Below are 15053 nucleotides of genomic sequence, written 5' to 3'. Positions count from 1 at the left end.
CGGTAGAATGGATGAATCCAGTTGGAATATTCTTTGATATGCACGGACAGTAATCATATCTGTACACATCCTACAAGAGGGAGAAATATTGTGTAAAACAACTGGGAGAGATGTGCCAAATTCATTATGCTCTCCCTCTCTCTCTCTCTCTCTCTCTTGCTGTCCTCCACAGTGTCGTGACTCACACCACAGGGGTTTATCAGTGGCTGGCAGCATCACATACACACAATGCTTTGCACCAGTGTAGCACAGAGCCCAGATAGATAATAGTGCCAGTGACTGTTGTTAAAGTGTTAACATTTCTCAGCGGCTCACACAGTGGGGAAACTCTCCGTGAATAGCCACACAACTGGATGTGTTGGTGTGAAATAGTCTAATTCAGCGAGTGGGAGGTTGTGAGGAAATGTAAATACTCTTACAAAGTCTGTTTTTCAGCAGAAGCTGTAGCACGCTCTAGTCTGTGATTCCTATCAGTATACAGGACCTGATTACTCTTTTGCTTCAGGCAGTGCCATTAGAAGTAATAATGATAATGTTTCTAACTATTTTCTCATATATTGTTGCAACAGTGTCTTCTTTTTTAATATCTACCTCAGCTTGAGCATCAATCCACTTATTGTCCAGCCTCCTTTTTTTCTCCTAAAGCCACAAAACACCTAACATTGCATTCACTGGTGGGATAGTTAGTGTAGTAGCTTCAAAATAGTTTCTGATTGGACAGTGAAAACAGCAGCAAAGTGTTTGAAGTCATTAAATAATGTATTATAGGGTCTTTCAGCTCAGTAGCCATCTTCAAAGAGATTCCACCAGCACTGATGCTATTAAAAACGTTTGTGCTTCTCACTGTCTTAATTCCCAAATTTGCTAATCTCAGTGTTAATGTGTGACGACAGTTTCAGCAACTCTTCTTTTTTAAGCAACATTAGCATTTTCTCATTGTTTAGCACATTGACTCAAGCTGTTGTTGATGTTTGTACCTCCCCCAGGATGAAAATGACAACCCACCCGAGTTCAGCAAACAGTCCTACATCATCAAAATCCCCGAGAACATTATCGCCGGTGAGTCATTTCACACGTTTGGGGTTACAGTTTAGTTGCTAGAATACATTTTTCTGGTCGGCGCAGCCAACACAGCACTTAAACACTCCAGACAAACACCATGTGTTGCACATACAGTCACCACTCACTCGAATTGCCTTACTATTAGGATATACAACAAATGGCTCTGCTGTCTTGGGGCTGTGTTTCCTTTTTTTTTTCTTTTTTAAAATGTTTTATTTTATTTCCATCCTCTGGCCTGCACTGTCTTATTTGTTTTGATTTTGCATAATGTTTTAAAATTCTCAGTCAGAATAGGATATTGACTATTCAAGGGAAATCACTGGATGCTATATTCATTCTCATGCATGCATTCAAAAGACTCTTTCATCCCAGACAATAGATTAGTTTCCAGTCGCTAGAGGGAAATGAGATATTTGACCGCCTTGTTCTCTGTCTCGAGTTCTGCCAGATCCTGGCCAGTTTTTATTCCTCGGACCCGATTTTGAAGGAGCGCATAGCTGAGCTGCTTGGGCCGGGGCTCGAGGTTTAGGAGACTATGTCTAAAGTGTTTGGCCCTGAGCTGAAGGCCCGAGGCTTGGGATGCAAGGCTGCGCTCTGGCTAGCCTCTCATCCCCTCTGCCTGCCAGGGTATTGATCAAGTCTGTGCCAAGTATGGGCTGTGCCAAACAAGCTGATAATCCACTAATCCATAAACCCACTCACTGTCATGCCATCAGTCGAGTTGTGGATGGGGGCGGTGAAGACATTAGCTCTGTGTTTGCCATTTCAGTCTGTCTCTGCTGCTCGTCTATCCCTGCCTTCTTTCCTTTTTCCTAGACTTCACATGTTTTCTCCATGATACTGTCTCTCACTTCAGTGAGTTGTAACTTTCTTTATGTCTAACCCCCCCCCCCCCCCTCCCCCCCCTCCCTTTCTGCAGGGGCTACTGTGCTGCTTGTGAATGCTACTGATTTGGACGCCTCGCGGGAGTTTGGCCAGGCCTCACTCATCTACTCCCTGGAGGGCTCCTCTCAGTTCCGTCTCAACTCACGCTCAGGTACGTGTGTGTGCATGGTGTGTCTTTGTACCAGGGACGTGTGAATTTTTTTTTTTTTTTAAATCTGTAAATGTAAGTCTATTTTGTTTGATTTTAAAACTGAGTTTAGATTTGACTGTAAGATCATGCTGGAAGTGATGGCTTATTTAAATCTGTGTATGCACAACCTTTTGTGTTTTTTGGTTACTTTGCTTCTGTGCACTTTGTGACTGGCTTGCACCCCGTGTCCACAGCGATCCTCATCAAAAGAAAAAGAAATCTTTTTTTTACTACTCTACAAACTTCTTAAAGTACCTTTAATAAGAACAAATAAAACAAAATGAATACATATAAAATATAATACTGTTTGCTAAAGTAAAGTGAGCTGTCTCTGCGGGGGTTGCGCTCTCTGAGTGTTTGCTGTTGTTGTTCTTGTTGTTTTCTTTTTCCTTTCTTGGCACTTTTGATCTGATACCATGTGTGTTTCAGGAGAGATTACTACCACAGCACTGCTTGACCGTGAACTGAAGTCAGAGTACATCCTGATAGTCAGAGCAGTGGATGGAGGCGTGGGCCCTCAGCAGAAGACTGGGATTGCCACGGTAACAATTTTATATCACTCATCAACCAATAATTTGACATCAATAAATTCTGCTTCGTCAGCATAGACGCTCCATGGCATGTTTTTTTTCTGTAGTATAAAAGCTATGAGGTACTAGTAATCGGACTTGGCTCATCATATTGCATCAGTATAGTCAGTTAATGAAAATAATTTCCCTCTCCTGCTGAATTTAGGTGAACATCACCATCCTGGACATCAACGACAATGCCCCCATGTGGCGAGACGAGCCATATAATGCCAACGTAGTTGAGATGAGTCCTATCAACACTGATGTCATCTCTGTGAGTGTCTCTAGCCCAACTTGTAACTTGACTCATTAGGTGGTCTTACTAATAGTAACATGGGCACACTGTAATAATAATACTAAAATTACATGTTTATTATCTCCACCAAGGCGGTTATGTTTTCACTAGCATTTGCACACATGTGTGTCATTCTGTCTGTAAACACAATTACATCAATTCTGATATTTTAGGGGTGTAGAGTGGGGTGTGACCTCTGACCTCTCCTTCACGGTGATTGAAGGAGAGTTATTATAGAGCTATTTAAAATAACACTAGGTTTTCAGACTAATTTGACTAATTTGACTTTTTTTTATTAACATTACAGTAAGAAATTCTAACCATTTGAATACATGTACATGTTTTTGAATATTTTTTATATATTTTTTTCAAAAACTTCCTGTACCATAGCAGCAAAAAAACCACTTGAAATTATGTCAAGAATATTAAAAGGGGGCAAAAGCCTGAACTTTGCACATGTTGGGACTGCAATTACTTTAAAAGTCAGTACTGTGGTCCTGGAGTAGTTTTGTGTAGGACGGGTGGTGAATGAATTTAGAAGTAAGTTACTGAATTTTTTATATCTTTTGATTGGTGCACTGCTGTCATTTGATTCTTTTTTTTTTTTTTCTGTTTTGAATCAGTATTTTGCAGCTTAATTTGATTAATCTGATTTTGAAAACGTATGCCAAAGATGTGTTTTTAATTTAAAAAAAATACTCAGTATCAGATACAGGGTGATCAAAGTGTGAAGATTGAATCATCCATTTTTTTCTGCTTTAACTGAAGAACAACATTTTAAATATTGATCTGCATACATACTCGGCTATCGATGGACAAATGGCCGTCATCCATAGGTCATCACAAAGTAAACTCCTCTATTAGCCCAAACTCTCATTGTCCTGCCGGTGTCTTTGGCAATGTGTTGTTGTTAATTAAGCCCTGATTGTCCATTAATTAAAGAGGCGTCAGTGAGTGTAATTAAGGGAGTCCAATTGCTAATTAAAATGTAGCCCGCAGTCATACGCAAAGAAAATTATTCAGCTTCTAGGCAGAGAAAGAAGCAAGAACCCATCTTGCAGTGCAAAAAAAGTGAAATGAAGAAACGGTGGAGAAAAAGAAATGGTAGATAAGCTTTGCACTGCTAAAATGTTGCACTTTTTCGTAATCTCCTGTAGTTATTCCTCAGTTGACTTCTTTCATGGTGCATCCAGCACTGCGCTGCATACTGTATGTGTCTCCATGTGCACAGTGGACAGACACAGTTACTCCTCTGACCATTTTTCAATAAATCTGACCACCCAGGCTTACAGTCCTGTAATTGGCCCCACTGTAGCCCTGGCCCAGCCAGTGTTTCCATGGTGACAAGAGGCCACCTGCTGAGTCCTCCTGGAGGTGTCCAGTGAGCCGATGAATTTGGCCGCTGTGTCCAGTGCAAGGATCAGCCCACTCAAATCTCAGAGAACCCCACCATCAATGCTGCAGCCTCCACACACACACACACGCACCGTAAGCCTCCTCGAAGATCGCCTTTCAAAACAATATTCCCTTTTCTGCCTCTCTGCAGTCAGACGAGGACCACAGTTCAATAGACAAGGCTAATATATTTGCTCTCCATCTTTTAATGTGCTCTGCTCGGGCCAGAATTGATCATTTCAACGGGCCCCGGTCAGGCACTTCTCCCTGTCTTATATCACCTGCCTTTGTCTGTGCAGTTGCTAATCAATGAGGCTCTGAGATGCCTGCCTACCATGTCCCCTTAATAATTAAATACCTGCAAAACCTTTGTTCCTCTAATGACCAATTAACCAGTTTCCAGCATTTTTAGTCAGCGCTTTGAATAATTGATCAGCTCTTTAAAAATCAGCCTGTGCTTTAGCTGGGCTCCCGGCTTCGTGCATTCATCACCCATCGCAACTCTGTGTCACAAAATGAGACATTACTATTTTTCTTTTAGCTGACTGATGTGTTCGGAAAGTTGAAAGGAATTGTACACGATGCTCAGCTGCTGTTATTCTTTTCCCTCCCTCTCTTGTTCCTCCTCCTTCCTCTTCCTCCTTTCTTTTTTCACCAGAAAAGTTCTGTTGCAGATCATCCCTTTATCTTTAAGTTGTTTTTGCAAAGTAAACCACTAATTTAGCTTTTTATATATCTCTATATGTCGGTGATATATGTGTGTATAGTAAACGGTTTTGAGGAAGCTGTCTGAAGAGCTCAGGCAAATGAAAGTAAAGGGTTTTCTTTGCTGGTTTCTGTGTCCAGGTGTTGGCAGTGGACCCTGACAATGGGGAGAATGGGACAGTGATATACAGTATCAATCCAGAAAATCCTTTCTACACCATCAACAGCAGTACTGGGAAGATCCGCACCAGTGGGGTAACACTAGACAGGGAAAGCACAAACCCCAGGGACACGGTTCTTATGAGGACTATCGTCGTGTCAGCTGTCGACCGTGAGTAGTGTGTTACAGTAAGATGTTGGTTTGCGCTTGTAAAATGCTCCTATTAATTACAGGGGATCCAAAAGCAAGCTTAAATTGTAATGTATCATTATCACGTTATAGTTTTCAGTTCTCAGCGATGAGCCTCTTTCTCCAAGCCTCATTCCTAAAGTTTTATGTTGACCATGAAACTCTTTACGGTGGCTAATAAACTCCTTTGACCATGAGATATGGTGTGTGTGTGTATGTGTGTGTGTGTGTGCGTGCATATAAATATATCTTTATCTATCCCTTTGGCGCCCTCTTTAGGTGGTACACCTCCACTGCGTGCATCAGCAAGCACCACAGTATTTGTCAACCTGCTGGACCTCAATGACAATGACCCAACCTTCCTTAATCTGCCATCTGTGGCTGAAGTACCCGAGGGACTTCCCATTGGATCCTCATTTTTTAGGGTAAAATAAAAGACTGGTGCTTTGTAAAATGGTATTCCATTGCATTTGGGGTTTATTTTGAACATGTTAAAATGATGCAAGGAAAAAATTAATAGTGAAAATCATAATAATCATGTTCAAAAAGGACTCGGGAGAAGCATAAGTTTGTTTAATCCCTATTGTTTTGTTTAATACTATTTAGTGACTAATTATCCACTTTTTCCATTTTATGCTCTGTCCTATCATAAATCCTTCCTTACAATTTGTTACATGGATTTCATTTTATAACCCAGTAATGCACTAGGACGTGTAAAAAACTAAGAATTTCCCCTCTCGCCCTGCTGGTGGTCTTTATCCTTCAAGCTCAGGTCCTCTTTGAGGACCCTACCACTCTCTCTGGCTGAGGTTTTCACGCAGTCGGTTGTGGTCATATTCCTGATGTACTCATGGATGTTTGTTGTCTCATCCTGGACATCCTGGTTTTGACACTCACTAGTCCTCGGCCTCCTTCTGTTCGCTTAGCGTGCATAGGTGCTGGATTTGGGTTGAAACAATTCATGCATGGTGAGGAGCCTTCTTGTCTTGATGTCAGTAGCTTCTACCTCCTCCTTTGGCCAGCTTATTATCCCAGCAGGGTATCTGATCACTGACAGGGCATAGGTGTTGATTGCCCTACTTCTCATTCAGACTCTTCAGGACTTGCCTTACTCTCTGCAGGTATTTGGGGGGTGCAGTTTTCCTAATGGATTCCCATTTCCCTTTGCAATTTCCAGGTACTTGTAGCTTTTTTAGATGTCTACAATGTTGCCTTCTGGTAGTGCAATCCCCTCTGTTCGGACTAATTTCCCTCTTTTTGTTACCATCCGACTACTGGTACTATTGGTAAATCCTGCACTTAATGGTGACTTGTGCTACTGACTTGAAGTTGGCCTCCAGACACAGTCATAAGCTTTCTTATAGTCAACCCATTGAGTATACATGAGTACAGATTTTCTGAACATTTATAGCATAGTGAGGTCCTGCAATCCAGTCTCAGTACCAAAGAAGTTAGGATACTGTGAAATGTAAATAAAAACAGAATTGCGTTTAGAATGAGACATTTTAAATTTGATGGAGGCAACACATCTCGAAAAAGTTAGAATGGAATCAACAAAAGGCTGAAAAAGTAAGAGGCACTAAATAGAAACAGCTGGAGGAACATTTCTGAACTACTGGAGTTAAATAGCAACAGGTCAGCCAGATGATGGGGCATAAAAACGTGAGGTAGAGATTCTCAGAAGTAACGATAGGTAGAGATACACCCGTGTGAAAAAATTATCTCTACAAATTGTGGAAGATTTTCAGATGAATCTTCCTTGATGAAGCATTGTGAAGACTGAATATATCAACATCTAAAGTGCATAATATCATTAAACGTCTCTAAAAATCTGTGCAGTCCATGATCTCCAGGCCCTCAGACAGGTCTGCATTTACAAGGTTCATTCACAAATGCAGGTTAAACTCTGTCATGCAAAGAAGAAGCCATATGTGAACATGATGCACAAACACTGCCATCTTCTCTGAGGCAAAACTTTAAAATGGACTGAGGGAAAATGGAAATCTGTTCTGTGGTCAAACTGACTGAAATTTGAAATTCCTTTTGTAAAACATGGATACTGGCTCCTTTGGATTAAAGGGGACAGGGACCATCCAGTTTCTTATCAGTGCTCAGTTCAAAAGTCTGCATCTCTGATGGTATAGGGCTGTGTTAGTGCCTATTGGCTTGGCCCCATCAATGACGACAGGTATATTCAGGTTTTAGAGCGACACATGCTCACATCCACGAACGCCTTCCATATTTCAGCAAGACAATACAACAGTACGGCTTTAGAGCAGAAGAGTGCGGACAAGATGAAAAATCGTGAAACATCATGAATCATAATGAATCATTTTGAATCATCACAAACCAAAAATAGGACAAAGAATACTCAGACGTCTTGAGCAACAACAATCTTGCTGCTGTCATCAAATTCAAAATGAGCTTACACTTTTCTCAAAATGGTCAATTTTAACAGTTTAAATATTTGTTGTGTTTCCTGCATTTTATTGTGATTACATTTGGAATTATTAGATGTCAAAATAATTTCATTCTGTTTTTATTTATATTTTCTGTCCCAACTTTTAAGGGAGGATTATATTATCCCCATATTTAGTGAAGATGGGCGATGACAGATAGAAACACAAAGTCCTAAAGGAATTTCTCACTTTCTTAAAAAAAAAAAGACTTGACTGCCAAATAACACTGCAACACTGAATAATAAGTTTTAATCAGTTAAAATAAACATAATTTAACCACATTTTATTCACCATTTGCTATCTGTTACCCTGTGAGTAATCTTCTATGGGTTTTCTTTTCTCTGTATCGCTTCCTCTCTTTCTTCTGTAGATCCAGGTTGAGGACCCTGACGAAGATAAGAATGGTTTGATTACACTAGCTTTACAGATGGGAATGCCTCGCCTCGATTTCTACCTGAACATCTCCACTGGCGTCCTCACCTCATCGGCAGTCCTGGATCGTGAGCGGATCGAACAGTACCAATTGAGGATAATTGCATATGATGCGGGACGGTTCCCTCGTACCTCTACATCAACCCTCACTGTCATAGGTGAGAGATTCAGATTTAATTTACCTTTGCTTTCTCTGAAATTACCCTAATGTGAAAGTTGAAAACCAAAATAATGAAATAATAAAGAGTTGCTTCATTACGGCAAATAGCCCACCTCTGATTTCTCAAACATCTGCTGAATAAAATGCTGCCACCTGCTGGTGGGATTTGTAAAACCCCAAATGGGGACTGGGCTGATTGCTCTGGATGTGACTGAAGAAGATTGGAAAATCTGCTGCCATTAGCCAGAGAATAGCACACCTGAGCAAGAAAGGCAAAAAGGAAAAAAAAATGTACTACTCACTGCACCACCCTGCTGCCTTTATTTGTCCTCATGTGCATCTATCCGTGTGTCCTCGTGTCTTTCTGTGTGTGGCGTGCGTCAGTTCTGGATGTAAATGATGAGACGCCCACCTTCAACCCTCGCGTGTACAATGTTTCCCTGAAGGAGAGTGTCCCTAGAGACCACACTGTAGCCCGCCTCAGCTGCTTTGACAACGACGCGGGTCTCAACGCTGAACTTAGCTACTTCATCACAGGTCAGAGGTCACAGTGGGAGGTGTTTTTCTGTGTTCTTGAGTTAAAGTTTTTAAAGCCACGGGAGACTTTGTGTGCCACCCGTACCTTCCTTCAATCCATCCATGCGTGTGAGAGTTTGTGTATGTACTGAGCTCCTTTGCATGTGCCTTTTACTACGTACAGATATTAATGCGCTTAATTTCTAAAATTGTGACTTCTTTTCATTTTTAGATGGTAATCAGGATGGTAAATTCAGCGTGGGTTTCAGAGACGGTATTGTTCGGACAGTGGTCGGTCTAGACAGAGAGACGCAAGCAGCGTACACGCTGATCATAGAAGCTATAGGTGTGTCATAAAACCTGATCTTTTGTCTTTGTCATTTTTACATACTGTGTGTTTATATATATATTTAAATAATGTGGTTTATCTTCAAAGCTGCTCTTGTTTCTTTGTGCATGCATGATAATGGTGTAAGAAAAAAAAAAACTGCCTGCACATCTGCAGTGATTTCAGACCATTGCTCAACTGCCTTTGTTCCTGTGTGAAAAAAAAGAACAAAAACTCGGAGGTTTTCCTGTTTTGGAAAGCATTGAGTGGGGGTAGCTTATCTGCTGAAGAGGCCAGAGACGCCAGCGCTGGGAGAAGCAGAGATAATGTAAAACTGTGCACATTGTCCTCATTCAGCTGAAAATGACCCAGTTTTTAATGAGTCAAGTATATTATATAAAAAGTCTCTTTTAGGAGGATTAATAGATTATTTAGTCTGTGTCAGTGACTGTGTCTCTTTCTGTTATCAATGTCTAAAATTGATGTTAACTTTGAAACTGATGCAAACGTGTTTGTTTTTGCACATAGACAACGGTCCGGCTGGCAGCCGAAGGACAGGCACGGCTACCGTGTTCGTCGAGGTGCAGGACGTTAATGACAACAGACCCATCTTCCTCCAAAACAGTTACGAGACCAGCATACTGGAAAGTGTTCCCCGAGGAACAAGCATCCTTCAGGTGAAAAATACACACGCCCACACACAAACACACGCTCATATATACTGCAAAACACATCCTGACAGAAATGGCACTGTTAGCGAATTTAAAACTCAAATTTATTTCCTTAAAACACACTGAGTGAGTTACAGTGATCTCTTTTTGGCTTGGATTACATTTGTCTTGTCCATACAGGGAGTCCCCCCATAATCTGAGACTAGCGTGACTGTGTTTGTCTTAAGGTGTGTGAATTTCCAGATGGGTGGGTTTCGGTGCATCAGAGCAACAAGAGGTGTGATGTTGGGTAGCGATGCTTGAATTTGAGTGAAAATATAGTAACAGACTAAAGTGATATTCTGTCATCTGAGGCTTAATTTTAGCCTCCAAGTTGTTTCGCTGGTGTCTTGTGTTAAAATTTTCTGTATTGATTTCTTTTGCTCACTGTAAAGTCACTTGTGACTATAGCACAGAGCTGTGATGAAAAAGATCGGCTGTGATCCAAACTTTGACCTGGGATCAGTAACAAAAATATGCTTTTTGATTATCTACATTTTAAATACTTTTCCTGCGTTTTATACCAAACTTCCTCCACCTAGCATTCAAAGAAGGTTAAAGAAATACTATAAATGCACTCTTCACTCTCTCCTGGTATTAGTGATGTTTGCTGCACAGTCAATCGTCCTTCAGGTGCTCTTCAAGTCAGATTTCGGTAACATAGTCAAATAGACAAGGCACAGTGAGGTGGGGTTCTCCGCTGGCCTCTGGCTGTGTTGTCTGTTGAGTTGGAGGCAGGGGAGCGTGTGTGCTCTCGCGCTCCTGCGGCCTGCGATGAGGCGGCCGTCTGAAGGAGAGATTGTACGAACGCCGATACGAGCCCAGCCTCTTCCACACCTTCAGCTGGGGCTCACTGGACGTCCTCCTTCTACGAGTCGAACTCTCCCCCGGCCCGCAGCTCGCCTCGGAGTCCCCGTCCTGTTCAGAGGGCCGGCACACTGCCAGGAAGGCTGCAAACCCTGCCAGCAGCAGCGACAGCCCCAGCACCACCATGATGGTGAATTCTGGGTCATGGTTGTTTGAAGAATAAGATGGGGGCTGTCGAATGGTGACAGAGGTGGCAGCGGTGGTGAGGGTGGACAGAGTGATGTTTTCTGTGTTAGAAGTAAAGGTGACGTTGGAGCCCGGATCAGTGGTGTTCATATTGTCTCGGTTCTGGAAGGAGAAAGCTATATTAGTCAGGATGTTTCAGAGATTGTGTGAGTGTTGGTTTTAGTCTATTTGGCTAATTTCAATGTATGCATGTGTGTGGGTGTGTGTGTGTGTGTGGTCAGCTTCCATCAAAGTGCCATAACAGCTCTCTTGACGTGCTTGCATCTCCAGCCAAGCCTAACTTTGCTGACTAGGTTTATTTTAGGCCTATTCTCATGTTTTTGCTTAATTAGGCTCATACACTGAAGAGCTCATTATACACAATGACACACATGCACAAATATGCATAGAAACGCCTGCACGCACAGCCAGATGCAGGGACTGTTTGGCATTTGCGGCAATTATGTAGCTATTAAATCAAGGACTACAAAACAGTCAATGCTTGACAGGCTTTCCTCAATGTAAAACAAATTGGGTTTATTAAATTGCCCTCTTGTAAAATGCAAGGAACCCACCTCTTCTACCCCAGTCTCCAATTACCCACCCCCGTCCCTCCCTCCCATCTTCAGCATAGTAACATTTGTAAATGTCATCGTCCTTAATTCAGTGGAGACAAAGCATGGCTTATCGGTTTAAGGGAAACACATTGGGACGTGAAATTATTTTTAAGACCAAATGCCAGGAAAGCTGTGAAAAGGCCAGTGGAGCAGGATGGCTCGTTAGAGAGTCAGTTCATTAGTCAGCGCCTCCAAGCACATACGCCGCACTCGCATGCATGCACACACACACAAACACACGGCTATTCAAACACAAACTTTCTTTCTCACCCACACATATTGTAGCTTGCACATATTCGTGATTAGACGCGCTGTTCTTAAGCTCAGCAGCCTGGCTCTAAGGTGCTCTCCCTCTGTTTCTCCCCACATTGTTGCTCCTCCAGATCTGACTACTCAGCTAGTTTTGAAACCAACAAAACTTTTTTCTAGCACGCTTTGTTTGTCAGATTCACATTTTCAAATTTAACTGACTGTGCACGCAATTTCTCTAATAATTAATTTCTAGCAGAAACAGAATGAATTCTAGCAATATAACATCTCCAGTGTTTCAATAATTTACTGTTGTGGTATATTCTTAGCAATTAATATTGACGCTGAAATCCCTTGATAACATATACTCACGCTGACACGTTGGAGACTTTAAAGCAGAACTTTGCTTCGTTCCAGTAGTTGAGGTCAGATCTGTTTTGTAGATCCACACTTTGTAACTGCACACTCTTGTTTTTCCCCCTCAAACTACAGCTTTTCCCAGAAACAGAGAGGGAAACGCTGGGGAGGAAGAGGGGAACGGGGTTGAAAAGGGGGTAAAGTCTCAGGAACAGCATCACAGAAGTAATACGTCTCAGCTGCTTTAATGACAAGGAGCCAAAGACAATAAAATATTTTGTCAGTCACACAGAGTCTTAGTATTTAAAAAAAAGCTGTGTGTCTACACCACACGATTGCACTTCCAACATCTGGCTCCGCAATGTAGTCTTGCACTTTCATGCACCCCCTTTTATGGACCAAGTGGTGCATTCCGCTGTGTAGTGCCCTATTCATCACTCACCAATCTGACCCCCAGCCACTTTTTTTCCTCCCGTCTCCCCCTCCCCTCACCTCCTCTTTCTCCTCTCCTCTCTACATCTCTTTATAAAACTAATGAGACTGAAGTTGGGCCCCTCTTCACAGAGGGAGTGAGAGCGAGCAAAGGAGGACACACAGGGCAAGACAGAGACTGCGAGAGTGTGGGTCTCACTTTATGCGTGCACCTGACTGCACATGTAAATGTGCTTGAATGAGCGTTTCTTCTGTGTGCACTTTGTAGGTACCTCCACAGATTTGACACATTCACAGAGAAGCAAGGTGTGACATAAAGTCGGCCTCATCCAGTGCCGGCGACAATGCTGGATTCAGAAAGTCAGTCGTATGACATGGCCCATTCACCAGCAGCCCAATAGGTTTCACTGTTTATCTGTGTACGCTGTGGAGTCATGCTGTCTGTGCTGAGATTGGCTTTTTTGGGTGTTTCTGGCCATCTGCCTGTAACACAGAGAGAGAGCGTTTATTGCTGCCAAGCTGCAAAGAGGTTGTTGTGGCAACAAGACACTGGGCACCCGGCAATGTGTGGTGCATGGGATAGTATACAGATTTCTCCCTCTGCCTTGACAATTATTAAAAATGCATATGAAATGTTCTGTCTATCATCGGAGAAAGAGACTAGAAAAACTGAGATGCTCAAACCTTGTGGTAACCAAATCCAACTGTTTAAGTCTGTCATGATTTTAGTTTTGAGCAATGATAGCTCTCACATAAAGTTGCAATAATTGCCATTAGACTATCACTTTTTTTAAAGCGTGCCATTGCCAATTTTAAAGCAAAAACAACTGCAGAGCTGTTTCCTTTCCCGGAGCTGGTTTGCTTTTCCATATTATTTAGCATTTGATTAAGTTCCGTGATCCTGTGCAGATGTTTTAAGAAAATGCAGATGTCTTTATTTGTTTTTTCATTTTTGGTCTGTAAAGGTTCAAGCTACAGATGCAGACCAGGGAGAGAATGGGAGAGTCCTGTACAGGATCCTCACTGGTAAGTGTCGCAGTCCTTTAGAAAACCTTTGCACGTGGTCATCCTGTTCGCTGATTGAATGTCTACAAGGCTAAACACAGTCTCAAAATGTGTGATGGCAGCTTTGTGAAGATACGTTCTTTAGAAAATTGTCGACATAGTAAAATTCCCAAGATTCACTGATTTGATCATTCCTCTTGGTTCCTCTGCTTTAGCTTTACTCAGTGTATATGAGTCAGGTCTTGCCAAAGGGTCAGAGTACTTGTGATGACGGGCTCTTTAAACAAGTTGAATTTGCCATGTCAGCAAATGAAATGACCCACGTAGTGGACTTCAGTAAACCTAGGTTAAATGTGCATTTTTGTTTAGGTCTCTTGGCTTTGTCTTACCTTCCCTTCCTTTCACTGTCTCTCTGTCTGTGCGCTCGTGTTTGTGATGCATGCAGGGAACAGCAACAATCTGTTCAGTATAGAGAGAGACACCGGACTGGTGACAAGAGGCCTCAGGGCTCTGGACAGAGAAACCAGCAGCTCCCATATGTTGGAAGTGGAGGCGTACAACAGTGATGAGGGCAGCATGAGGAGCTCTGTGAGGGTGAGAAGCAGAGAAACCACATCCAATGAAAAATATATTATATGTGCATTATAATCAATTTGTTTGGAGGTGAAATTATTGTCTTTTATGTGGCTGTTCGATATATTTATTTAGAAAATATGAACCGTCTCCTCCTCAGGTGATCATATACGTAGACGATGCCAATGATGAGGTGCCGGTGTTTACCCAGCAACAGTACAACCGTCTGGGCCTGAGAGAGACCGCTGGCATCGGCACCTCTGTGATTGTGGTGCGTGCCACTGACCGTGATACTGGTAAGTTCGGTTTCAAATATGGCAAGAAAAGGGAATGTTTGATTCCAGATCTTTTTAATAACCATTCAGCATCAGGTTTTCTTCATCTAACACCAAATGGAAATACATATTTAGCTGTGCTATTTAGCATAGCTTGTGCCTTTGATCATCAGCTTGCAGATCAATAAACCTAACACTAGTGGGTGCCTCCACAAAGAGAACAAACCAACCTCTTCTTTATTTTTTTTTCCCTCTGGTTTTGTAACTATGGTGTGCACGAAACATCGCAATTGGCATTTAAATCACTACTTCTGCTCCATGGCACAAACTTCCTCTTATTCACTTCCCGTCGGGTAAAGTGTTGCTTAGGCAGCTTCTGACGCATCTTGTGCCGTGACATACATTTTCCAAAACATTAGATCAGGATCAGGCCTGAAACTGAAATAAACATCATATAG

At 42.1% G+C, this 15053-nt stretch overlaps 2 protein-coding genes across 2 annotated transcripts in view; one reads left to right on the top strand and one right to left on the bottom strand.

Moving 5' to 3' along the window:
- The window catches only part of cdh23 (cadherin-related 23), a 201307-nt gene that overhangs the window by 150220 nt on the left and 36034 nt on the right, over positions 1 to 15053 (top strand). Inside the window, exons 18-30 of the mRNA XM_084948030.1 lie at positions 987 to 1059; positions 1982 to 2098; positions 2567 to 2679; positions 2873 to 2980; positions 5243 to 5432; positions 5730 to 5875; positions 8280 to 8499; positions 8886 to 9038; positions 9250 to 9363; positions 9874 to 10022; positions 13708 to 13768; positions 14193 to 14341; positions 14481 to 14616. Of these exons, the coding sequence (XP_084804156.1) occupies positions 987 to 1059; positions 1982 to 2098; positions 2567 to 2679; positions 2873 to 2980; positions 5243 to 5432; positions 5730 to 5875; positions 8280 to 8499; positions 8886 to 9038; positions 9250 to 9363; positions 9874 to 10022; positions 13708 to 13768; positions 14193 to 14341; positions 14481 to 14616 (1729 nt within the window). The remainder of the gene's footprint in view (positions 1 to 986; positions 1060 to 1981; positions 2099 to 2566; positions 2680 to 2872; positions 2981 to 5242; positions 5433 to 5729; positions 5876 to 8279; positions 8500 to 8885; positions 9039 to 9249; positions 9364 to 9873; positions 10023 to 13707; positions 13769 to 14192; positions 14342 to 14480; positions 14617 to 15053) is intronic.
- On the bottom strand, positions 10104 to 12683 carry LOC146374645 (uncharacterized). The gene is made up of 2 exons (XM_084949680.1): positions 12326 to 12683; positions 10104 to 11210 (listed from the first exon to the last, which is right to left on the bottom strand). The coding sequence occupies exon 2, from the start codon at positions 11196 to 11198 to the stop codon at positions 10701 to 10703; it is 498 nt and encodes a 165-aa protein (XP_084805806.1). The 5' UTR covers positions 11199 to 11210; positions 12326 to 12683; the 3' UTR covers positions 10104 to 10700.

The sequence above is a fragment of the Perissodus microlepis genome, chromosome 13 (assembly GCF_051167445.1).
Source record: "Perissodus microlepis isolate ML-2025 ecotype Zambia chromosome 13, ASM5116744v1, whole genome shotgun sequence".
Taxonomy (NCBI): Eukaryota; Metazoa; Chordata; class Actinopteri; order Cichliformes; family Cichlidae; genus Perissodus; species Perissodus microlepis.
Note: the sequence above shows the minus strand (reverse complement) of the source record. Positions and strands in the feature narration are given on the sequence as shown.